Source organism: Podarcis pityusensis (assembly GCF_964106645.2).
Source record: "Podarcis pityusensis genome assembly, chromosome: 13".
Classification (NCBI taxonomy): domain Eukaryota; kingdom Metazoa; phylum Chordata; class Lepidosauria; order Squamata; family Lacertidae; genus Podarcis; species Podarcis pityusensis.
Genome location: NC_138038.1, coordinates 31,484,371 through 31,509,447, shown reverse-complemented (window position 1 = coordinate 31,509,447; position 25,077 = coordinate 31,484,371). Strand labels below are relative to the sequence as shown.

General features: G+C 41.8%; 3 protein-coding genes across 5 annotated transcripts in view; all 3 read left to right on the top strand.

Moving 5' to 3' along the window:
• Window positions 1–25,077, top strand: part of LOC308461134 (uncharacterized protein) — a 52,763-nt gene that overhangs the window by 4,703 nt on the left and 22,983 nt on the right. The window contains exons 5-11 of one of the 3 annotated variants that reach the window (XM_080977783.1): window positions 138–203; window positions 661–951; window positions 2,503–2,586; window positions 3,214–3,280; window positions 4,722–4,777; window positions 6,818–6,849; window positions 7,310–7,971. In XM_080977783.1, coding sequence (XP_080833909.1) covers window positions 138–203; window positions 661–951; window positions 2,503–2,586; window positions 3,214–3,280; window positions 4,722–4,777; window positions 6,818–6,849; window positions 7,310–7,447 — 734 coding nt within the window. In that variant the 3' untranslated portion in view covers window positions 7,448–7,971. Of the gene's footprint in view, window positions 1–137; window positions 204–660; window positions 952–2,502; window positions 2,587–3,213; window positions 3,281–4,721; window positions 4,778–6,817; window positions 6,850–7,309; window positions 7,972–25,077 lie in introns of those variants that run through there. The other 2 variants (XM_080977784.1, XM_080977785.1) reach the window with 2 other exon arrangements.
• Window positions 11,977–25,077, top strand: part of LOC308460850 (butyrophilin subfamily 3 member A2-like) — a gene marked incomplete at its 3' end in the record, with an annotated part of 85,264 nt that continues 72,163 nt past the window's right edge. The window contains exon 1 of the mRNA XM_080977384.1: window positions 11,977–12,109. The remainder of the gene's footprint in view (window positions 12,110–25,077) is intronic.
• On the top strand, window positions 13,723–20,715 carry LOC308461144 (uncharacterized protein). Its single transcript, XM_080977809.1, has 5 exons — window positions 13,723–13,789; window positions 15,264–15,548; window positions 16,264–16,362; window positions 19,458–19,478; window positions 20,286–20,715. Exons 2-5 carry the CDS (start codon window positions 15,518–15,520, stop codon window positions 20,390–20,392), a joined length of 258 nt encoding a protein of 85 aa, XP_080833935.1. The 5' UTR covers window positions 13,723–13,789; window positions 15,264–15,517; the 3' UTR covers window positions 20,393–20,715.

Genomic DNA, 25,077 nt, shown 5'->3' with positions numbered 1-25,077 from the left:
GAGGCTAGAAAACACTAAAGCCAGTCCAAAAACCTGCAGCAAAAATAGCAGGTCAGGAGAATTATTAAATCATTGCTCTGCCCTGGTGTTTACTTGTTAAAACATATTATAAACATATTGCATGGATGTTATTGCAGGTGTTCTGCTTGCAAAGCACTGGTGTTTGGGTGATGACAAAGATTCAGAGCTTTGCACTTCTACAGGTGAGTTTGAGACTGTGCAAGACTGTGTGCGCTAGTGTGTGCAGGATTGCAGAGAATGGGGTGTGTGTTCCTCTACTCAAACCCAATGTTTAATGCTAAATATTCATTATCAAAGAAGGTGAGGGCTGTTTCGTTTCATCATCAAGAATTAAACTGAGAGTTTACAACCTCAAATTTCTAAATAAAAATTGAGGTGGCATTAAAATGCTTCAAATAAATAAAACAGAGTAGAACGCTTGCACGCCACTTTCCCCAAAAAGAAATAATTAAAAGTATAGAATAAACAATTATGAACAAAGTGCTAAAACGCTATACAGTAAGACAAAATAATGGTGATAAAGCAATCTAATTGTACATGATTACTCAGATGTTCACCCTCCATTGCAACTACATTTTCACTTACTCTCTCCATTCATTTATGCTCTTTCTTTATTTCTTCCCTTCGTTCATTCTCTAGGTGAACTTCCTGCTCCTGATTTATTCTTGAATTCAACTTTGGTTCCTGAAGGGGAAATTATTGCAGTACTCTGTACGGCTCCATCAGAGGTTGTGGTGACCAGATTCTTTCTCTGTAAAGATGGGGCTCCTGTTTCATCCAAGAAAGCAACATCTCAAACTGCTCAATACATAGTCTATGCATTGCCGAAGAACGCTGGCCAATATTCCTGTGGTTACCAGCAGATTGATGCAATGAACCATAGGAAGACATCTGCCCTCAGTGTTGCTCAGAAGCTGATTGTCCAGCCAGGTAAGACTGTAGAAATGATGAAGAGAATGTTGCATGGTGGGATAGTCCTGTTCAGAGTTCCAGCTAGCCAGCCATGCCATATTGCAGCACAGTCCATTTAATTCCCCAGCCATTTGGTTTCTATTCTCCTACCACAACAGTTGCATAGCCACAGAGCATGTTCAGACTTCCCTGGAGCACATTTATATATTCATCTAAATGAAAATAGGTGCTGTTTTTCACCTATGCAACAGATGTTGGAGGATCTGACCAATACCACAGAGATGACAACACTTCTCCAGGAACGCTGCTTAATAGCGTATTTAAAATAGATATTGCTGTCAGGCAGCTTATCAAAGAGTGATGCTTTTGCAACCTGTAAAACATATTCATGAGTTATGTGTCTAGCCTCTAGGGATGGAGTGTGGATCAGCCTATGTCCATCCTGTTTCATTTATTTTGGCACATCATGTTTTTCTAAAGAGTGCATGAAAGGTTACATGTGTTCTTCTATCCAGCTAAGTTATACTTTGATTAGACCTATTGAAATGAATGGCTCTTAGTCACAACCATTGATTTTTAGTTCAAATCAAACCCATTGTTATGATGCACATTAATATATACATTAATGTATATATGCAGTCCTCAAAATATGCATTTTATCAGTGCTTTTCAATGCATTTCCAAATAAAATACACATGCTATATTAAAATACATATTTCTGTGGGCCCCTTTTGTGGCAAATCCACATTACAAAATCCAGAGAAGTGTGTGATCCAATCAGGAGTTTTGTTCTGATCCACAGTTCAGTTTGGCACCACTGAGTTGATAGTGCACATTTATGAGAGCCTTGTTGTTCTTGATGGGTTGATGAGCCATGCTTTTCTGATATTGTCCATGTTTTTCCCTGCCCTGGTAATTATGATTCCAATGGCAAGTAAGTAACATTAGTGAGTAAAAATATTTATTTATTTGATTATTTGTTTTTGTATGCCCTTTCAACTCTTAACACAGAAACAAAATAATTCAATTTATACTTAAACACAATCACTAAAAGAAAACATTTTTTGTCATTTCCCAACACAGAACGTTAATACCCTGAGACCACATTAACAGAATTTTTTTGCCAGTGTAGAAAGTTTGAGAGCACTCTTGATGTCAGTGTCTGAATTCTTCTTCTTTTCTGAACAATGATTGCTATCAATCAAGCCAGTTCAGTATACAGAGAAAAATGGCTAAATAGTTCATTTATTCAAAAGATATGAGGGAGAGGTACTGCCTGATTCAGGCTTGCCATATTTGAAAAAGTAAAATTCTTGACACCCCAATCTCCCCCCCGCAATAAACAAACAAATAAATAAATAAATAAATAAAACCTGTGTCTCTGGTTATTATGGTTCCAATTAAAAAAAAATCCCCTGGGATGCCATTTTTGGCATCCGATTTCCTTGCATGTCCAGAAATTTTCGGACGTATGGCAAGCGTAGCTAATTTTGGCTTTGTGAGGGAAACCAAACGAAGACTCTTTTTTCTTTTTTGATCTAATTCAGATTACTCTTCTTTTTTTGGCAGGGCCAAATTGGAAAATTATATGTGGAGGTGTAGGTGGTACCATTCTGGTGTTGGTACTTTTGATCTACCTTTTGGTCAAGAAAGGTGAGTGATCATAACCTGAAGCAATGATAATCTACCATGAAAAGGGTTGATTTTCAAGTATCAGCAAATCTGATCATTGTGTAGGGGTGAGGAAGAAATTCTGTTCCCATTTGAAGTGACCTTGCCTAGTTCATACTTATAGGAACAGCATGTAAACTGAAAGTCAGCTTTCCTTCAAAACACACAATTGCAATGCAAGGCCCCAAGTAAAAATGTCCTTACTTTTTATGTGTGTGCATATATGTGTGTGCGCAGGTATGGGAGAAATTGTGCACAGGTATGGGAGAAATTGTGCACAAACATGCATATGTTAGCAAAAAGAAAGTACAAAACTGAATTCTGTTAGGGAAAATAGTTTGCATCCATTTGGAGGATTGTGCATTTAGGGGAGTGGCTTTAACTGTCACTCCTTCCTCATGGAAACTGCCCCCTGCCTTTACAAAAACACCCCCCAAAAGGCAATTTTTTTGATTGACTTGCCTAAGATCCAGGAAAAGGGCCACCTTTTGGAAATCCCACCTGGACGTCAAGTCTGCCTTTGAAATCCTGGTAATGTTTGGGGAAATCCAGACATATGTCAGCCCTAATTTATAACAGCTTCTTTGCCTCTCTTCTTTTTTGTTTTAGTGCCATATCTTCAGAGATCTTCAAGGCAGGACAGAGCCAATACTGAGCACATTCCTTATGATTATGTGTAAGACATTCCTTCCTTCATTCACTTTATTTGTATGCTGCTTTTCCACACACACACAAATCATGCTCAGAGCAGCTTAGAAACAAAGAAAACAGGAATATATTTCAAGCACTCCAAAAACAAGTTCATAATAACATAGCAAAGAGATCTTTCCCCATTCACTATGTTCTTTGTTCAGCCCTATTGTTGAGTATGTGTGGGGATTTTTGTTTCTTGTTTTTTACACTTTCTCCTAAGCTGTTTTCCAGCAAGGTCCCTGCATCTCCCCACTACCACTGTTGGACAAATAGCAGAGAGAGGGATTTAGATCAGAGACGTGGTACAGGGGAAGAAAATACATGAATGAACTGGCAAGAGCCTTCTGCTGTTGCCTAAACACTTATAGTGAAGCTTCTGCTCTTATCAGATTTGAAGCTTCATGTGACTACTTTAAACCAAGTTTAAAAATTCAGAACTCCTGCATTTTTTATCATTCATGGTTGTGTGAAGGAATGCAGATCTCATCCTTCTCTGCAAAGGCTTTCTGCCTTCAGAACCAATAAATATGCAGCACCACAACGACCGCTCCCCACATTAAATGGGGGTTGCCCTTTGCGTGGTCGTGCGCAACCCCCTGGACCCTATGCGGCACCATTAGCACAGGCTTGGCTTCGCCTTCCCCAGCTGGGATACCTGGAGGTCTCCTCCTACTTCAGCCAGTTCCCAATCCCACCTGGGGAGGTGTTGCCAAGGTGATCAGGCCAGGTAGGGGGAGGTACCACCCTGCCCACACAATAGGGGTAGAATCTTACCTGGGAATCATCAGTTGGCTCCAGAGCTTCTCCCACCCTACCCACCCTATTTAAGACTTCTTTTCCTGGTTAACCTTTTCTCCACAGGTATACGGGCGCTGCTACATCAAGGTCGCTGTTGAGGGGCCGGAAAGGAATTCTCCTGCATTGGCAGGTTTGCCTTTCCCGTAGCAAAACGTCACAACTTTGGCGGTATCAGGCCATGGGCAGAATCCTTTAGTCTATCTTCCCTAAATGGGGGGAAGATGCAGTGGTGACCCCCCCTTCTCTTTGCAGCAGCGATCCCAGGGTTCCCGTTAAAGGGGTAGTTTAGAGGGGAGGCTTTGGCCTAGAGGTTGTCATTGCTCTCCCTGCAATGGCGGTGTAACGGGGGTGGGCTCTCTCTGCTTGAACATATGTTCTCCAGAGCCAGCCCATCCCCCCCAACACAATGGATAACCCTGATGTTCCCCAGATCCCCATGGAGGACTGGGAGGGATAGACGCCCAGTGCCTGAGCCAAGGTCTACCCACATCTGAAACATAATAAAGTTGTGGCCAATTTTAATCCCATAGCACATTGTCTTGAGTCGTTATTCCACACGGGGGCCACCCAGGGTTTGGGGGACTCCGCCTGTCCACGCAAATGCATTTGTCTCTTGTTTTTCTTAGGGAAGGAACTGCAGTCAAGGACAACAGCAGAAACCTGACCTCTGAAGAAGTTCAGTGTAAGATAATTCTTTTCTCCCTTTGGACTGAGGGTCATGAAAACCACACTTGCATTATGAATCATGTCTAGCACACAATCAGAGGATTTGCAGAATGTTTAGCAGCTTTGTCTTTTTTGGTCTGAATAGTTAAGTTTGCAGACTTTGCGACTGTGGAAAAATGCTCTAAAAACGAGTAGAGTCATACGTCAGATTACAGCTGCTTCAGGTTGCATTTTTTTGGGTTGTGGACTGCTGAAACCCGGAAGTATTGCAACGGGTTACTTCCGGGTTTCGGCAGTCACACATACGCAGAAGCGCTAAATCGCTGCGGGTTGTGAATGTGCATCCCACACGGATCACTTTCACAACCCGAGAGTTCACTGTATATACATGTTTCTGCTGAAAAACTAGGAAGAGAGCTATGCACTTTACCTAATCATGTGACTATAATGAGTGTTTGAAAGATCTAAAATGAAGGATTAAGAATTTTGAATTCAGGTCTAACTTTTTAGTATTGCTATACAATCCCTTGGAGGTTTGTGCATGAAAGGCAGAATTTAGTTTTAGGATACAAATATTATGTTCTGGAACATGAAAACCAGAAATTTAATTAAGTTTTAAAAAATCCTTTCACTCTCCAAACCTAATGAAAGGTACAGTGGTTTTATTTTGTTATGCAGCTGCACTCCAATGAGTTAATATGTAAACCCTTGTGTCTCTAGGAAAAACTAGATTTTTCTGAAGTTATTCGTAAATCAGTGAAGCTTCTAGTTCATGCCTGCCTACAAAAATTGTAACACATTATTTGGTAGAATGGGCTTATTTACAGAAGTTGTGGGCTGTGGGAGAGAATGCTCTCACTGTGGTTCCTCACCCACATGACGCATTCAACAAGCACAGATGCCCACATAGCTGTTTTGGAAGGCTTCTCTCAATGTAGCCTTACCAGAATGGCTGAATTTGAATGTGTTACTCATTTCCAGAGAGCTATTTTTGTAGGCCTATAAAATTATGGTGCTGGAGGAGACTCTTGAGAGTCCCATGGACTGCAAGAAGCTCAAACCTCTCTATTCTTAAGGAAATCAGCCCTGAGTGCTCACTGGAAGGACAGATTGTGAAGCTGAGGCTCCATTCCTTTGGCCACCTCATGAAAAGAGAAGACTCCCTGGAAAAGACCCTGATGTTGGGAAAGATGGAGGGCACAAGGAGAAGGGGACGACAGAGGACGAGATGGTTGGACAGTGTTCTCAAAGCTATGAACATGAGTTTGACCAAACTGCGGGAGACAGTGGAAGACAGGAGGGCCTGGCGTGCTCTGGTCCATGGGGTCACGAAGAGTCGGACATGACTAAATGACTAAACAACAACAAGTATACAACTGTTTCTGTTGCCCTCTCTGACCTCTTAGTCAGATACATTCTCAGGATAGCTCAACTATCCAGACACTGATGGATTATAATTCTCATCAGACCCAGCCAAAATGCCTGTCCTCACCCTCACTGTCGCATGAAAAACTCAAACTTTCCTTTTCTGTCCAACCCTTTAATGCATAAACCTGGGTGATACCCAGCAAGAGTAGAGGTACAGCAGGTGAATTGTATGGCTAAGTGTAAGCTGAGACATTAATTCAAGGAGCTACACACACCCTGCCTCTTCCTTTTGAAGAGTAGGGCAGAAACAAGTCTTGACATAGCAAACGAGAGGTTTTCTGCTCTGGAAAAGCAAATTGGAAAAGCAAATTGGCACTTTGGTGAGTGAATGGGGCCTGTGAGGTGTGTTTGTGTCAGTGCTGGCATTTCTGTGGTCACTCAGTATCTGACTGATTTTCAGACATTTTCCCCTGGAGAAACTCAATACTAGCAGGACTGACAGGAGGTGTCAATGATGGCAATGGCCCTTTAGGAGCTGCATGATAGCTTCAAGAAAGAGCCTGATGATCAGGGATGAACCAGTCCTAAAAGGTTGATATATGTTACGATCGTACGCAGAAGTACACATACTTATACACATCTTTGAAATTTTACTGCATGACTAGACTAACTGTGAATTTGTTTTCAGATGCCAAACTTACAGGACTCCTCCAAACAGCAGTGAGTAAAATGTCTCAGCCAAATCTGGGGTTTAAATAGTTCATTACCCAGGGCTTCTCAGGGGTAGGGGGCTACTCAGTACACTTGCCCCAGGACTCGGAGGGCTAAGCTGGCTAGGGGGAGGGGGAGGCGGGGTGTCAGGGGTCCTCTGGACTTACACTGTCATGCCAAGAACTTTATTCTAACAAAACTCCCTCTCTGGGCCTCAGAGAAGCTCTGCATTGGCCTGTTATTACCCAAGGAAGTGGACTATTGTAGTTTGCCCCACTCACACTCCCTTTGGGTTCACCAATGTACCAAGGACCCTGGAATACTGTGTAAAACTACAAATATATTCCACATATTCTTTGGGTAGATTAACAGTTTTTTCATGCCATAACAAGAATTGGCCCCAAATTACTTCTGCCAAACAGCCAATATCAGTAGGTAACTGTTATTTTTTTGTTTTTCAATTTCCAAGCGATCACCACCCCGAAATACAGAAACAACAACCTATGCATCTGTTACTCCATTGTACATGCAACCTGCCTGTGAGACCTCCAACATTTCACATGCCGATGCAGCATCCTCACAATGCATGACAATTTATGGAAATTGATAATATGGAAGAAGTTTGAAAGTGCTAGAATTGGAGGAATTTGGAAGCTTGACAGGCCCCAGAAGATCTGAGAAGATTTTCATCCGATTTTCTGTTTATTTTATTTACTCTTTCCTGCCTCTAACCACGCAAGGATCCTTTATGTGTTTTCCTACTGTTATATGCACTTAACCTTCAAATTCTACCATATCCTCCTGGTTGTGTCTGATAGCAGTTTCATTGATAATGTCAAACATTAAATGATGTAACCACAGGTAGATGGAATTATGAAAGTGATGTTCATTCTGTTGTGTTAATAATGGTACACTTGTCTGTTCAACACAATAAAAATGCCTGGGAATTCTGCTTGCTGACATCCTAGGCCTATAAATATGGATATCATAGAAAGCATAGAAATCATGGCAAATGTATTTTGCCTATTGGTTTGTTATATAGGAAGATGAAGTAATCAATCTCTCCTTCACACATGAGAATGTTGGAGATTATCTTATATTCTAAAATAGCAGTGCGGTCAAAGCCCAGGATCTGTCTGAATAAGAGACTTTAGAGAGCCCTCAGCAGTTGCGCCTGCCCTGTGCAACACCCTCCCATCAGATGTCAAGGAAATAAACAACTATCTGACTTTTAGAAGACATTTGAAGGCAGTCCTGTATAGGGATGTTTTAAATGTTTCATGTCGTGTTGTGTTTTAATTTGTTGGAAGCCACCCAGAGTGGCTGGGGTAACTCAGTTAGATGGGTGGCATATAAATATATTATAATTATTATTGTTATTAGATTTTCCCAGCTGAGTCAGGGGTGAGCCAGGGCAATGCTGGTTAAGATCCGTGTTCTGGCTGAGCTAGAGATATATATCAGCATAAATCCCTACTGGTGAAACATAAGTCAGTGTAAGTGTAACAAGAGGGTGGTAGGGACATGATGGGGCAAGGAGAGGTGTGCACTTATTCCAAATGCAATCTAGCATGATCATGTGACTTAGGGCCTAATTCTCAAAACCTGGGCCCACACTCACTTGCCAGTTCAGGGATAGGGGTTACAGACAGCAACAGCCCCTCCCCACCCCCACCCCCAGCCTAACTGCTTTACTGCTGTTTATGTGTGAACAGTTTCTGGTAGTCATCCCACTGTAATTCTCCCTAAAGGATACTTTATAGTGTTAGGGGCTCAAGAGGCTGATTTGACAGCCTCATGGTCCTGGAAGCCAATGAATAGTCTTAGTTCTTATTTCATGTTTTATCTAAAATATATCCACTTCTGCATACCTGGGAGGTCCCAGAGTGCGCTGAAGCCACTACCTTAAATGTGGGTGCTCCTGTTTCACTTTCAATTGTGTAGACTCATGAAGTTTGAAATTCAAATACAAAACAACAACAATGATAATACTTTAACAAGCCGAGTAGGAAATGAGTCCATTCTTAATCTCATATAAAGTGGTTCTAGTAATATTTATACACATACACACCAACAATATCCAACAAGTCCACAGGTCACATATATATTGTAGCTGCCCATAGTAAATCTTACATAAGCACATATCTGGATTTCACCAGCTGTTTAGCTGAAAGCCTTGTTAGTTACTGGGTGCGCTGCATGTCATGTTACCATTGAGGAAAGGTGAAGAAAATAAAAGTTCTGAAGGAAACTTTGAGAACCATGTATCTGAAAGCTGGACAGTGAAAGGGGGAGTTACTGGAAAGTCTTACACCACAACAAAAGACTGTGTGTTAAGAAGCAGAGATTTAAATATACTGGTAAGCAATAAGAGAGTGGCACAGTTAAATCCATCATATCGATTTAAATCAACCTTCTCAAACTTGATACCCTTCAGAAGATGTTGAACCCTGAATTCAGGCTTCTCCACAATAGGCTTCTCCACAAGCAGGAAACTACTGTTAGAGGTATCCATCAGTGGATCTCATTGGGGGCAGTGGAGACATCCTGCAAAGCCACCACTTACCAGTTCAAGGGCTCAGGTGCTGTTCTACCTTGCAAGCAGCTAGTACACCTTGGGCTGTGCCCACATGTCCATTGTACCTGCTCTAAAGAACCCTTTGGTGGTGGCACAATGAGACATAGCTCCAGGAATGAGAACTTGACATTGTGTGCTCTTGACAGATGTCATTTCTCAATCTCAGGATCTAAGAGTAAATGTAGTTGTGTACATCACATGTCTGTAGATGTGACATGAAGACTGCCAACATTAACCCGGTCACATGGGAATCCCTTGCAGATGACCGCAGTGCCTAGAGTCAGACAGTCAGGTTGTACATCCACAGCAGTGACCAGAGGAGGAATAACTGCTAAGAGGAGCACAGAGAGAATAAACACCATGGAGCCTCTACAGCAGCACAACCACATGAAAACATTTGTCCCTGGTATCAGTTTCCGCAGCCACAGCAGGCGCTGTAATTTGCCAACAGTTTGACTTCACCACTGAAAGTGCACTTTTCCATGTGGATGGCAATCACATTAAATTATTGAGAAGAAAGAAACCATAGCTGAGCAGAAGTAGATATGTAGCAAGCAAGGCAATAAACATGGCTAAGCAGCACATTCACTGCATAAATTCAGGTTGCCTGATCTATCGTGATTTCGAATGAATGAGCTCTGTGCTTGCATACGCTGCTGAATCTCCTCCTTTAACGTTAGTAGCATAAAGAAATCAAGGAAAAAAGGGCATCAGTTTGCATGTTCTGATTTATACATTACATATGGGGAAGTGGGGCAGATTGATACAGAAAAATTCAATCTTTTATGTACCAAAAATAAGTCAAATTTTGGCTTGATGCATGGCATAACTAATCAATATTATAATAACAATCAAAAGAACCATTAAAGTTAGAAGATAATAAGAATATGATGACTTTAGTAAAAAATGGATTTTGTATCATTCTGCCCCACCTACAGGGTACTTTGATACATTGGACAGGGCACTTTACAAAGCGTAAATTGTGTGAGAATGGTAATTATTTGCAAAACTTTAATGAAAAAACAATTTTTATTCTGAGAGATCACAATCAGCCTTATAATTTGTTACTTAAAATCTAAATTACAGTGGTACCTTGTTTTGAGTCTGACTCGTCGAGCATCCATTTCGTCGAACATCTGCGGCAAACCCAGAAGTACCAGAATGGTTACTTCCGGGTTTGCCGCTCATGCACGCGCAGAAGGGCTAAATTGCGCTTTGTCATGTGTCCTTTTCATCTAGCATCCGGGGCTCCAGAACGGATCCCGGACGCAAAACAAGGTACAACTGTACGTATCAAAACTAACAGTGTTTCATACATATCATAGACTTTATGGCAAGTTTTCTTAACAAAACATCAAAACTTATATTAATCTTTCCTCAAACACTTATCCATTAATATATTTTTTGGAAAAACTTTAAAAGTTTAAGAACTCACATTAGATAGTCAAAAAATAGTAATTTAAACAAAATGTTTATAAAAAATAAGATAATTACTTAACATTTAGCTTCACTTGCACATTATATCCACTTAAGTCAATAGAAAAAAGTATAAAGAGATGATGTTCGAGATGTTTGGGAAATTTGGTTTTGGCAATGGCAAAACATCCTTGAAATCAACGCTTGCCTTATCTTCTACAATGAGGAAGACAAACATACAAGATCCTGGTCTTTTCCTGAGAGATGACACTTGATAATAGGTCATATTATATTTAGAAATGACTTTGGCCACGTATAAACAACATTTTTTTTCTTTTCAAATTTAATGAGTTTAGAGATTTCATGCAAACTTGTATATTGCGGCACTATTGTACACTAGTGGGACACTTTTATATGTATCAGTGTGCCCCGCCTTAGTGTATCAAAGTGCCCCAGTGGACATTTTAAAAAAAACCTAACAATTATTAATAAAACCACTGAACTTATTTAAAAATCATGTGTAATCCTGATTACTGAGTGGAATAACTTATCCTTGGTATTTTAAAATCTTAACTAAATGACGTAAAACAGTGTTGGAACACTTTTACATTTCACATAATTTTTTAGTTGGCCTTGCTAAAAACACACCTACTCTCGTCAAACGCCAATGGCTAGCTGGTGGGCGGTGCGGTCGCAACTGTTGTACTCATACATGTATAGACACATTTTAGTGATGTTGTGACACAAATAACATTCCTCGATATTGAAATATTGTTGATGTATCAATGTGCCCCACTTTCCCCTATAGATGTAAATATAGAAATAATTGCTATATTTTAAATAGAATTTCAGCACAGCTCATCATAGAACGGAAGTCTGTGACCAGGAGACTTGTGTGACAGCTCAGACTGTTGTCCTGAGGCTAATTGTTGCTGCAGTACTTCAACATCTCTGTTCTCCCTTCTTAAGGTTACCTTGAAACCAGACTTGGGGTAGAGAGCCATTCATATAGGACTGTCCTTTCAAATGAAGCCCCGTCATCACTGCATTAGCTCTACAAGTATCGGTGAAGCATAGTGTTTGCATGGGACACTCTATCCTTTGGAGGCAGGTGCTGACTGTCACAGGGCCATTAACCGTAGAGCAAATTGTTGGCAGTTACTTATCTTGATGCAGAGCAGGAAAATCAAAGTAAATAATTTCCGTAACACAGGTCCACCTGAAGCGGGAGCAAGGTACAGGAACTGACGAACAAATCTCACAGTTTGCTACAAGGTAAGAAAAATATTTCCAGAATTACATTTCATTCTTTTAGTTATTGGAATGTGTTTGTTTAATGATGAATTGGTGGTGAGGTGAAAGGAGAGAAGATTTTCCTTTGCTTTCATTCAGGATATATAGGATTAGTTTATCTTCGTGTAGAAACTTTCAAGTCACATTTGCAAATATACTTATGATAATAAATTTCAGGGGCTTCCATGCAAAATGTAAGTTTACAAACATAAATGTGTGTGTGTTTGAAAGAAGAATGAAAGTGACTTTCTCCTTTCTGCAGAGATCCTTCCTAGCCACACAAGCCTGAATACTGGTGGTTGCTTCTTTCATTTGTAATGGACATGAAATGGCTGCTTCTCTGCCACTCCCATTTGACACTGGCAAGTGATATTTATCCCTTGGCACACAGAGTTAGCTCTGCCATGGGACGTCTCAGACTTTTCCCCACCAAGTTCCTGGTCTTCTTAGTTGGGGATGACATTGACCATCTCTCAGCTTGAATGGTTTGTCCTGCTTTTCAAGCTCTTTAGTTAAATATGGATCTCCTATATAGTCATTCATTTCAGTACATATGTATAACCAGCCAGTTCTAGACCCTTTCTACAAAAACTGTTTTTCACTTTAGACGATGCAGTTTCCCATTATGGGAATATTTCTTATACCTCAATATTCTGTGTTGTGAAAAGCTCTATATCAACATTTACATGAGGAAAGTGGATTAGTGAGTGGTGTAGGACATAAAGAGCAGTAACTGTGTGACATGCTGTGGTGATCACACAGGGTCCCCGGATGTTTCACCATGTATTGATCCCTGTGCCACCACTTTATTTCTCGCTGCTGCCACCCAGGCCCTACCTGGTACAATACTGAGTCCAGTCAGGGTTAAATTGAAACATAAACTTTTGTTTATTTATTGCTGTTTAACAAGCGTGTAGTTTCATAAATGGTATCAGTCAATTACATTTATGGGGTGCCTATCCAGACCTATAACTTCCGCTACCTGCTCTCACTCACTAAACCACCTCTCAGATATTTACTTGTCCTCCTAGCCCCTAAGTATTCCTGACTCAGCTTATTTCGCTACACTAACTCAACCTACCCACAGACTCTATCCCAATTCACTCCCACTCCAACCAACCATCCAACTCCCAATGAACTCCTCCACGATCTCCCCAACGAACTCTCCCCTTTGCCCTGCCCAGAGCTGGTTTTATAGTCCAATTGACTCCATCCCCCTGGGTCCTGACTGGGCAACCTGTTTAACTATTTCACCCCCAGCACTCTCTCATATGTTAATGTCACACATGCATACATGGTGCTGCACAACACAATTTACCTGCAACTTTTTAAATTTAGTATTATGGTTTAACAATATTGGAGCAGTGTATTCGATTATCTGAAATGCTGACAAGATGTGTGTATGTGGGGGGGAACATAATCTATCTACTTGCAATAGAGACAGAGTAGATAGCTTTTGAATATATATATATATATATATATATATATATATATATGCAATACATTTCTTTTATCAGATCTAAACTGAAATAGGGTAAGAACATAAAATGTATTATATAAAAACAAAAGTAAAATCCTATACATGCCTCATTTTCAGATAAGTGTGCCTATAGAAAACAGCTTTAGTTGACACATACATTCTGCTGATGTGGTGAAATAAAGGTAAAGGTAAAGGGACCCCTGACCATTAGGTCCAGTCGTGGATGACTCTGGGGTTGCGGCACTCATCTTGCTTTAGTGGCCAAGGGAGCCGGTGTACAGCTTCTGGGTCATGTGGCCAGCATGACTAAACCGCTTCTGGCAAAACCAGAGCAGCGCACAGAAACACCATTTACCTTCCCGCCGGAGCGGTACCTATTTATCCACTTGCACTTTGACATGCTTTCAAACTGCTAGGTTGGCAGGAGCAGGTACTGAGCAATGGGAGCTCACGCTGTTGCGGGGATTCGAACCGCCAACCTTGTGATCGGCAAGCTCTAGGCTCTGTGGTTTGGAAATACACAGCTATAATTCCCTTTGTTTTATTTAAAATAATAATAAATTATGGAGAAGGATTAGAAGAAAGACAAAAGGGGACACTGGAGTGAACATATACTTTATAAGTAGCAATCTCCTTTTCAACTTCCTTCCAGCTCTACAGGAAAGTGAAAAAAGACTTACCAGTATCATTGCCAAATTGTTTGTGTACCGTTTCCCCACATAATTTGTGTTCAAAGAAATAAACATCAAATGCATGACCAAAAAATCACTATCCATATTAACCCATAAAAGCAAGTGAGCCCAGGCCAGAGAGTCCATATCATTGATTTCTGACAGAACTACCCAATTGACCTGACAGAATCATTGAGGCAGCCCCTCCCCCAGTGTCCCTAGGGCTACTGTCTTCCTTGAGGAAAATCAGAAACTGGGATGCCCAGGCTAGGAAGCATGGCAAATCAGCTCCTGATAGGTGGCCTGAGAAAACTATTGGGACAGCCCTCGTTCACCTTCTCTGGGGCTATTAAAGTCCCGTCTGCCCTGAGGGATAGCAAGGAAGCCGAGGTCAGGAGCAAATGCCATCAGTTGTCAGTCAACCTGAGAGGTCTCAGTCACTACATTTTTGTTTTACTATTTTAAAATTGTAAATGACCTCAAGTGCATTAACTGAATAGTGGTGTGTAATAAATGCAATAAATATATAAATATAATAAGTTCAAAACAAGATAATCAGAATAACAAAACAAAAAAATAGAAAAATAAACTACAAAAATAGCTTGGCTACCAGGAAGAAAAAAACAAAACACTGTTTTGAATATGAACCTCTGGCCCACTTGCAAAAGAGGATACAGATTTGCATAATATATACCATTCTTGGTATATATAGCATAAATAAAGTTTTAACAAAGCCAAAGTACATTACATGAAGATTAATGTACAAAAAAAGATGCCTATATTTATTTAAATAAAGTAGACAGAACTGTTGACAGTAATTAATAAATGGTGACCAGTGGATCTTGCAATTTTATATTTTATTTCTTCCTTCCAACAACTGTATAGGTATAGTCCTATTCTTCAGATCTTTGATCCATGTGTTCTAGACAGGTTCTATGATACTTGGAGCAATGGAAAATTAATATGTGGTGTTCTTCTTGTGCAGCAAAAGCAACTGAGCCCACCATTGCCTTGGTGGATTATAAAGGCTGGGGGATTGGCCTCACCTGCAGCTCCAACGGTTGGTACCCAAAGCCCAAGGCTTTCTGACTGGACAGTGAAGGGAAAGTCCGAAGTAAACAGTCAGACACTACAGTCACAGATACCAAGGCAGGGAACTTCAGTGTTTCCAGTTCCGTTACAACAGATTCAGGAGTTGACCATGAAGTCTCTTGCAATATCATCAACAAACTGCTAGAGATGGAGAGTGAGTCAAGAATCCTGATTTCTGGTGAGTAGGGGTGAAGCAAAAGGGCCAAGAGGCTTTCAGCCAAGGGCCAAGGGCTTTCAATGTGTTTTCAGTACAAGTACTATAGGAGGAGAGAGGTTTGGGAAATTTATTCGATTTTGATGCCTCTGAAGTACACCATGCTCTTTGTTTGAATGGATTATCCAGATTATCTACAACTGTACAGTGGAACCTTGTATTACGTACCGCCTTCCTTACGAATGCTTTGGGTTACAAGCTCTGCTAACCCGGAAGTAGATCCCCTTGCTGCAAACTTTGCCCCGGGATGTGCGCGGAGGTCACACGCCAGCGGTGTGGCAGCAGCGGGAGGTGACATTAGTGAAAGCGCGCCTCATGTTAAGAACAGTTTTGGGTTAAAAGCAGACCTCCGGAATGGATCAAGTTCGTAACTGGAAGTAACACTGTAGTTCTGCTCAGCAGCATTTCATCAGTTATCATCTGGGGTAATGGCTGAAGTGTCTTCTGGCTTCTATCCCATATCCACTATTCAGCAGAGAGGCAGGCAGGTCACAGCTGAAGGCCCCCCCCCCCCCCAGCACAACATCAGATCAATCCCTCCCAAAATAGGAAGTTCAGGAGAGTTTGGGGCAATGAAAGTGAGTGGCAAAGGCAGACTCTGGTTAGGTTAGTTTTGCAACTTGAAATCTTCTTCAGGAGAAATATGTGGCTGTAACTGAGATTTTAATGTGTGTTTCAGGTGCCCTTTATCCTACCACTTTCCCTTGGCTAGGACCCTTCCTAATAATTCTGTTGCTTTCCATCTGCCTTCTTCTTTGTGTTAAGGACAAAGGGAGACGTAAGTATTTTAAATCTGTCATTTTCTTAATGTCATTTAACTGTAGATGTGAACTGTTAAAGAAACCTTCTTTTTTGTACCTATGTTTATAAAAATGAGTGGTGTGTTTTTGGATACAGGGAAGAAATGCATACCAGTTAAATCAATACATATTTACTACAGCCAGTAATAGCTCCTTAAACTGCCTTAAAATGAGCATAGTTTAAAAGCTGTTTCAAGCAATCAGAGTCACTTCCCCAATAGATAGTTGGGAAATTCAATGTGATTTACATTTTAATGTGGATCTACCTGCTTTGGACTTAGCAAATCAAGATGGAAACCAAAATGCCAATTTATTGCATTTTGTAATTCATTTTCTCAACCAGAAATACATTAGAGGAAAGTCTACCCCAAAAATACACATATTAGTGAAAATAATTCATCATATTAAAGGAAATTGCCTTCAAAAATGTGTGTATTAGGAGAAATAAGGACTGAAATGTTGGTGAATTTTCATAAAGAAAAAATGTGGATTTTCAGTTGTGTAGCTTGACCTCACATTTTAGTCACTTGTTTCTTCTCATATATTTTCCTAACTTTTCATTGTACTTGAGAAGTCTAATCCTGTGCTTCAGGATATTTCAGTATTTCATAGTCCTCCTCCTCATCTTCTTCTTTTCTTCTTTTTAAAAGTTTAGCTACAGAGTGTGTGGGGCTCTTGCACACTGAATTGAATATAGCTAGACCTTCTCAGAGTACAGTGGTATCTCGGGATGCGAATGGGATCCGTTCTGGAGCCCCGTCTGCATTTTTGACCGTCTGCGCATGTGCGAGCGGTGAAACCTGGAAGTAACGCGCTCCGTTACTTCTGAGTCACCGTGGAGCGCAACTTATTCTGAAACATAGTACTTCAGGTATGACTGTACTGGGTTTTGAGGACGTACCTCTCTGCAGGGGAATTTTGCATGTTATATATGAGAGGCTAAGGTGGTGGTGCTGGGGGATTGTATGAAAATATCTAAAATAGTTATTAAATATCATCAAGACCTGGGGCCCAGGGACATTGATTTCTTATAAAAAAAAATATTATTTTCATAATGAACAATGTTTAATAGTAAAAGAAGAAGAAAAAAAACATTTAATATGAATTCCCAATTCCGATAAAGGACTAATCAAACATTTTAACTGCACTATATAATGTGACGCTAGATGGCGATGGTGAGCCTTATGGAAAATTCAATGTATTTTTAAAAACGCTTAAAAAAAAAGCAATTTCATAACAGTTTTTATATGTGTGTAGATTGCACCAAAGTGTATTTCCATAAATCTTGATGTGTCAGAGGCACCCTGATTTTGGAATGGTCCCCGGTAATGACATTGTATTGTTTTTAGTGCATTTCACTTTTTATTTCTTTGTGGAGGAAAAGTAAAATTTTTTTTTCTTCCCCCCACCCTCCGTTTCCAGGTGATTCAAAGGCAATAATTGGTAAGTCTTGTAAAATATTTCAGGTTTGAACATCTAAATCCAAATGACTTTCTCCATTTTGCCATCCTATGTGGTGGGAGGTGTGTGTGTTGGGGGGAACAGCTTGGGTCTGCTGGAACTTTGTGCATGCCCCAGAACTACATGCCTAGTTTGGTTTGGTTCTGTGCAACAAATGCTGTGTCATTGCCAAGCAGCCATACTTGAATTTGACACAGTGATATTGTCATAACCTGCTGAGGAGAAATGGCAGCAAGTAGAGCTCTCTGTCTCTATAAATCAGAAAAGAAATGTAATTCATTCTTTTTTTCCCTCCCCCCGCCCTCTTTTGCAGATAAATTAATAGCAGAGATTGGTAAGTCTTGCAAAATCTTTCTGTTCTTGAACATGCAGAATCCAAGTGACTTCCTTCATTTTGCCATCCTATGTATGTTTACTGAGCAGCTTGGGTCTGCTAGAACTTTGAACATGCCCCAGAACTATATCATACCCTCCAACATTTCTCTGATGAAAACAGGGGCATCAAGTGTCTAGTTTGGTTTTGATCTGTGCAATGAATGTTGTGTCATTGCCAAACAGCCATACTTGGTCTTGACATGGCAGCTAGGAGTGTTCTCTGTCTCTATAAATCAGAAAAGAAAAGTAATTCTCTCCCCCCCCCCGCTTCTTTCGCAGGTAAGTTAGTAGCAGAGAATGGTAAGTCTTGCAAAATCTTTCAGTTTTTGAACATGCAGAATCCAAGGGACTTCCTCCATTTTGCTATCCCATATATGTTTACTGAGCAGCTTGGGTCTGCTAGAACTTTGAACATGCCCCAGAACTGTATCATACCCTCCAACACTTCTCTGATGAAAATAGGGGCATCAAGTGTCTAGTTTGGTTTTGATCTGTGTAATAAATGTTGTGTCATTGCCAAACAGCCATACTTGGTCTTGACATGGCAGCTAGGAGTGTTCTGTGTCTCTATAAATCAGAAAAGAAATGTAATTCTTTCTTTTTTTCTACCCCCCCCCCCGCCTTTTGCAGATGAATTAAAGGAAAGGATTGGTAAGTCTTCCAAAATCTTTCCCTTTTAGGGCATGCAGAATCCAAGTGGCTTCCTCCATTTTGCCTTCCTATGTATGTGGGTGGGGTGGGAGGATTACTGAGCAGCTTGGGTCTGCTAGATCTTTGAACTTGCCCCAGAGCTATAGCATATGGTTTTTATATGTGTGTAGACTCCTCCAAAGTGTATTTCCAATCCTGATGTGTCACAGGCACCTTGATTTTGAATGGCTCCCAGTACTCACATTGTATTGCTTTTAGTGTAAAATATTGCAAAGTCTGGCAAAATCTTTCAGGTTTGAATATGCAAAGCTAAATGACTTTTTCCTTTTTCCATCCTATGTGGTGGGAGGTGGGGGGGAATAGCTTGGGTCTGCTGGAACTTTGTGCATGCCCCAGAACTACACGTCCAGTTTAGTTTGGTTCTGTGCAACAAATGCTGTGTCATTGCCAAGAGCCATACTTGGATTTGACACAGTGATATTGTCATAACCTGCTGAGGAGAAATGGCAGCTAGTAGTTCTCTCTGTCTCTATAAATCAGAAAAGAAAAGTAATTCTTTCTCTCCCCCCCCCCGCTTCTTTCACAGATAAATTAGTAGCAGAGAATGGTAAGTCTTGCAAAATCTTTCAGCTCTTGAACATGCAGAATTCAAGGGACTTCCTCCATTTTGCCATCCCATATATGTTTACTGAGCAGCTTGGATCTGCTAGAACTTTGAACATACCCCAAAACTATATTATACCCTCCAACATTTCTCTGATGAAAACAGGGGCATCAAGTGTCTAGTTTGGTTTAGATCTGTGCATTTTGTCCTCCATTTTGCCATCCTATGGATGTGAGTGGGGTGGGAGGGGGTTACTGAGCAGCTTGGGTCTGCTAGAACTTTGAATTTGCCCCAGAGCTATAGCATATGGTTTTTATATGCGTGTGGATTCCACCAAAGTGTCTTTCTATAAATCCTGATGTGTCAGAGGCACCCTGATTTTGGAATGGTCCCCGGTAATGACATTGTATTGTTTTTAGTGCATTTCACTTTTTATTTCTATGTGGAGGAAAAGTAATTTTTTCCCTTTTGTTCCGCCCACCCTCCGTTTCCAGGTGATTCAAAGGCAATAATTGGTAAGTCTTGTAAAATATTTCAGGTTTGAACATCTAAATCCAAATGACTTTCTCCATTTTGCCATCCTATGTGGTGGGAGGTGTGTGTGTTGGGGGGAACAGCTTGGGTCTGCTGGAACTTTGTGCATGCCCCAGAACTATGTGTCCAGTTTGGTTTTGTTCTGTGCAACAAATGCTGTGTCATTGCCAAGTAGGCATACTTGGTCTTGACATAGCAGCTAGCCGTGTTCTGTGTGTCTATAAATCAGAAAAGAAATGTAATTCTTTCTTTTCTCTCTCCCCATCACTTTTGCAGATGAATTAAAAACAGAGAATGGTAAGTCTTCCAAAATCTTTCAGTTCTTGAACATGCAGAATCCAAGTGATTTCCTCCATTTTGCCATCCCATATATGTTTAACTGAGCAGCTTGGGTCTGCTAGAACTTTGAACATGCCCCAGAACTATATCATACCCTCCAACACTTCTCTGATGAAAATAGGGGCATCAAGTGTCTAGTTTGGTTTTGATCTGTGTAATAAATGTTGTGTCATTGCCAAACAGCCATACTTGGTCTTGACATGGCAGCTAGGAGTGTTCTGTGTCTCTATAAATCAGAAAAGAAATGTAATTCTTTCTTTTTTTCTACCCCCCCCCCGCCTTTTGCAGGTGAATTAAAGGAAAGGATTGGTAAGTCTTCCAAAATCTTTCCCTTTTAGGGCATGCAGAATCCAAGTGGCTTCCTCCATTTTGCCTTCCTATGTATGTGGGTGGGGTGGGGTCGGGGTAATCGATTTATTGCTCAGATAAGCGTCCGGCACGCTTCCCCATAGAGCACAGCTCTGGCCGGCATTCCAAAGTCCACATTCCTGAGCATAGCAGAGATCATCAGCAGCGGCAAGAGAAAGACCGCAAAAAACTCCAGTGCCTTCTTCAGTGTGCTTAAATAAAGTCCACTCAGGATCTTAGCAGCTAAAAGCAGTTTTATTTACAGCAGACTATCCATTATCTATCACAGCGAACAGCATCGTGAAAACACGTCCTCTCTCCTCAAAAGCGAAAGTAGAGAGAAAGAACAAAGGCTCTCGGCTCTCGGAAATGACGAAGAATTTCCTCCCTCCTCTCAACAGTAGGCAGAGTGTACACTCTGAGCTGTTTAACCCTGTAAGCTCAGGTTCTCCTCACACCCCCGCTCGCTCTGCGCTACTGTGGGGAAAGTAAGTACAGAACTTACCCCCAACTCCAAACCACCACAAAACTCCCCATGACGCTGGAAGCTTAAAGGTTTGGTAAATCCATCGACCAGGTTACTGTGACTGGCACAGTACTTCAGTCGTATCAAACCAGACTGAACACTCTGACACACATTTTGGAAACGTATGTCCAGATGCTTGGTTCTGGCCTTAAATTGCGCAGATTCAGCCAATTTCAAACAGGGTTGATTGTCTTCCCAAACCGTGATGGGTAAGCTACAATCCCCATAGATCTCTTGCACCAAGCATCTATAGAACTCTAGTTCCCGGCACAAATCTGACAGTGCACTGAATTCAGCCTCAGTAGATGACAGCGCAATGAGACTTTGCTTCTGGGACTTCCACCCAACCAGCGACTTCCCAAACTTTACCACCAACCCAGACACAGACTTGCGGTCCTGCGAATTCGCCCAGTCACTGTCCGCATAGCATGTGAGCTTCGCCTCACCTTCAGCTGGCAGCTTAAGACAGAAGTCTTTGGTATGCTGCAGGTAGCGCAGTACCCGCTTGATACCGTGCCAAGCACTCACACTGGGCTTTGACGCTTCCCTACTTAGCAGGTTGGTAGCAAAGGCAATGTCTGGTCTGCTCCATTGGGACAGATACAACAGACTACCTAGAGCTGACTGAAAGAGCTCAGCATTCTCAAACTCAGCACTTTCTGCTTGCTGGCTATCTTTCACGAAGTTCGTCTCCATGGGTGTCCGAACTCCTGCACAATCGGACATTCTGAACTTCTCAAGCAACTGCTCAATCTTGCCTTTCTGACTGAGCAAGAAGCTACCATCCTCAGTTCTCGCTATCTGGACGCCTAGGTAGATCTTTACTGCACCCAGGTTCTTGAGCTGAAACCGTTTCCCAAGCTCTTTGGCAAACTTCTGCACCTGTTTGTCTGCCTTTCCAACATGGATGATGTCATCAACGTAAAATAACACCAGTTCCTGTGAGTCTCCTGATCCTCTAAGGAACAGGCAACTGTCAGCAAGACTCTTCCTGAAACCTAGCTTCTCCAAAGCTTCATTCAGGCACAAGTTCCAATTCCTGGCCGACTGCTTCAGGCCGTAAATTGACTTGTGAAGTTTCCACACAGTACCTTGCTCATTGCCCTCAAACCCTGGAGGAGGAAGCATGTACAGATCCTCCTGGAGGTCTGAGTTCAAGTAAGCAACATCCACATCAAAGTGATGCACCAGCAAACCTCTTTGTGCAGCAATGGCCAAGACCAAGCGTAGAGATTCACTCCTACACATGGGAGCATAAATTTCCGTATAATGCAACCCCCTGCGCTGCGTGAATCCTCTCGCCACTAATCTGGCCTTATACTGCGGTTCTCATGTCGCTGTGGGCTTAAGACGGTAAACCCAGCGGCTACCCACTGTCTGTTCACCCACCGGCAACTTCGTGAGGGAGAACACACCTAGAGACTCCATTGAGCTCATCTCCTTCTGCATCGCCTCATGCCATTTCCTGGCTTCTTCCTGAGGCAGTTTCTGGACATCCTCAAAACTCTCGGGTTCACACTGTGCCATTCCGACCCACACACTAGTGACGGCAAACCTTTCAGGAGGTTTCCCCTTGGTCGTCCGCGTTGAACGGCGCAGCACTACTTCAGGAACCCCCTCTGACCCACTAGGGCCAGCCAGAACGTCCTTGGCATCAGAGAGCTCCCCCTCTGACTTACTGCGCCTTCTGGACTTCTCAGCCGAACCTGTGGGGGAAGATGGAGCACTGCGTTGCTCATTCTTCACAGCCTTGGGAGAAGTTCTCCCCTCTGCCTGCACTGGGTCTGGACTCTGAGCCTCAGTAGCAGGTTCAACCTCTTCCTCTCCTTCATCAGCAGAGTCTAGCAGACTCTCTGACAGGATGTCAGGGTTCCCATGTATCCTTGCCCAGCCACTCTGCTCACAGAATTCAGCACTGTTGCTGAGCAGAATCCTGGACTGATTCCCTGACGGATAAGCAAACCTCCACCCCTTGGTCCCTGGCTCATACCCACAAAAAATCATCTTCTGGGACTTGGGTTCACCTTTCTTGTGTTTGGCCTTTGGTATGAGGACCCAAGCCTCACAGCCAAAAACGCGGAAGTAGTGCACTTTCGGTTTCTCTCCGTGCAGCAAGAAATACGGTGTGTCACCTACCACTGAATTGAACGACCTGTTCAGAATAAAGTTGGCCGTTCGCCAAGCCTCCCCCCAAAAACGCTGTGGGAGCCCGGCATCAAACAAAAGAGCTGCGGACATCTCCCCTAGAGTCATGTTTCTGCGTTCCGCGATCCCATTCTGTTGGGGACTGTGTGGAGAAGTCAGTCAGTCAGTCAAAACCTTTATTGCATTAGCATACAGCCATAGCAAAATAAGACAAAAATACTAGAGACAAGCAACCAAACAAAATTCAAAGCGATATTACTGGCGTAATGACATTTAAATTACCCTAAGACAATAATGTAAAGATTTAGTTGCCAGCGCCAAGAATCCAAAATGCGGATGTATATAAAACATAAAATGGCCCCAAAATAGGCTCGGCACATTGGGTTGAAAAAGTAATAAAAAGAATTAAAACAGGTCCAGGTCTAGGACACACTACCCTGTCAGAGTAGCCCTGAGTTTCAGAGCCTGCACTATAAAGATTGCCACCCCACGTGAAATTTGGGGATTTGCGTCCACAAGAAGCGATTTCAAACAGTCTTCCTTAGATGTAATGGTGGACGGGATCAAGAGGAGGAGCTTAGGTCTTATTGGCTCATAAATAGGGCAGTAGAAAAAGAAATGTATGAAGTCCTCTACTTCATTCATTGTGCATGGACATAAACGCTGAGTAATAGGGGTCTTAGAGTAAATCCCCTGCAGGAAGGCCGTGGGTATAGAATGGAAACGGGCCATAGTAAACGCTCTTCTCAAATTGGGCTCCGTCAGGTCTATCAAGTAGTTGGCAAGTGATCTTACCACTTTCACTTTAGGGAGCCACATGGAGAGGCGAGCTGTAATGGACTGTGCCCGGTCCATGGCCTCGTCTCTTGTAAGAATCCAGGCCCGGATTTTATGTTGGTCCCAAGATGACAGCGTGTCGAGATCTGGGAGGGAGTAGCGTGCAGTAATAGTCTCCATGGCCTTGGACCATTTGTTGGTATGAGAACAAGTTAAAAAGGCTTGCCTAGCTAGTAGGGAACCTGGGGCATTGATTAATTTACAGTAAAAACTAATGATTCTAATGTGGGCTCTCGCAACAATGGAGGGGAGGCCCAGTTCTGTTCTTAACTGTGCAGCAACTGAGCCCTTGGGGAGGCCCAGTATCTTTCGTGCAAAAGAGTTTTGCAGAATCTCCAGCCATTGTAGTGTTTTTAAATTGTGTGGAGAAGTCAACCTGTGTTGAATCCCCTTTTTGCGGAAGAAACTTTGCAGTGCAGACCCGGTGAACTGCCCACCGCGATTGCTCTGAAAGTTTTGCACCCGTGTGGAAAACTGCAGTTCCACAGCCGCAATCCAGTCTTTGATTAGCGGCGCAGCTTCATCTTTGCGTTGAAGCGTGAAGGACCAGGAGTTCCTCGTATGGTCATCAATCAGAACCAGTGCAAATTTGTTTTTTTTTTAAATAATTTTTATTAAAGTTTTGAACAACAAAGAAAGAAAAGAAAAACATACACAATACATATCTCAAAAAAAGATAACAAAAACACACAAAAAAACAAGATTCAACAATAAAAAACAAAAAACATAACAATTAAAAACAATATCTCTTTTCCATTTCCGTTTTTTAGTTTACTTATTTTCTGGACTTCCTCATACCTCCCTCTTTTGTATTCCAATCCAAATTGTTTGTCCAGCAATTTCTTTTCCACTTTTTAATCCCAATCTTTAACT

What these genes read in the sequence shown, in the direction of transcription:
- LOC308461144 (XM_080977809.1), top strand. Translation starts at nt 15,518, where the DNA reads ATGGAGAGTGAGTCAAGAATCCTGATTTCTG. An exon ending in GTCAAGAATCCTGATTTCTG is followed by an intron (nt 15,549 to 16,263) that starts GTGAGTAGGGGT and finishes TGTGTGTTTCAG; the next exon opens with GTGCCCTTTATCCTACCACT. An exon ending in TGTTAAGGACAAAGGGAGAC is followed by an intron (nt 16,363 to 19,457) that starts GTAAGTATTTTA and finishes CTTCTTTCACAG; the next exon opens with ATAAATTAGTAGCAGAGAAT.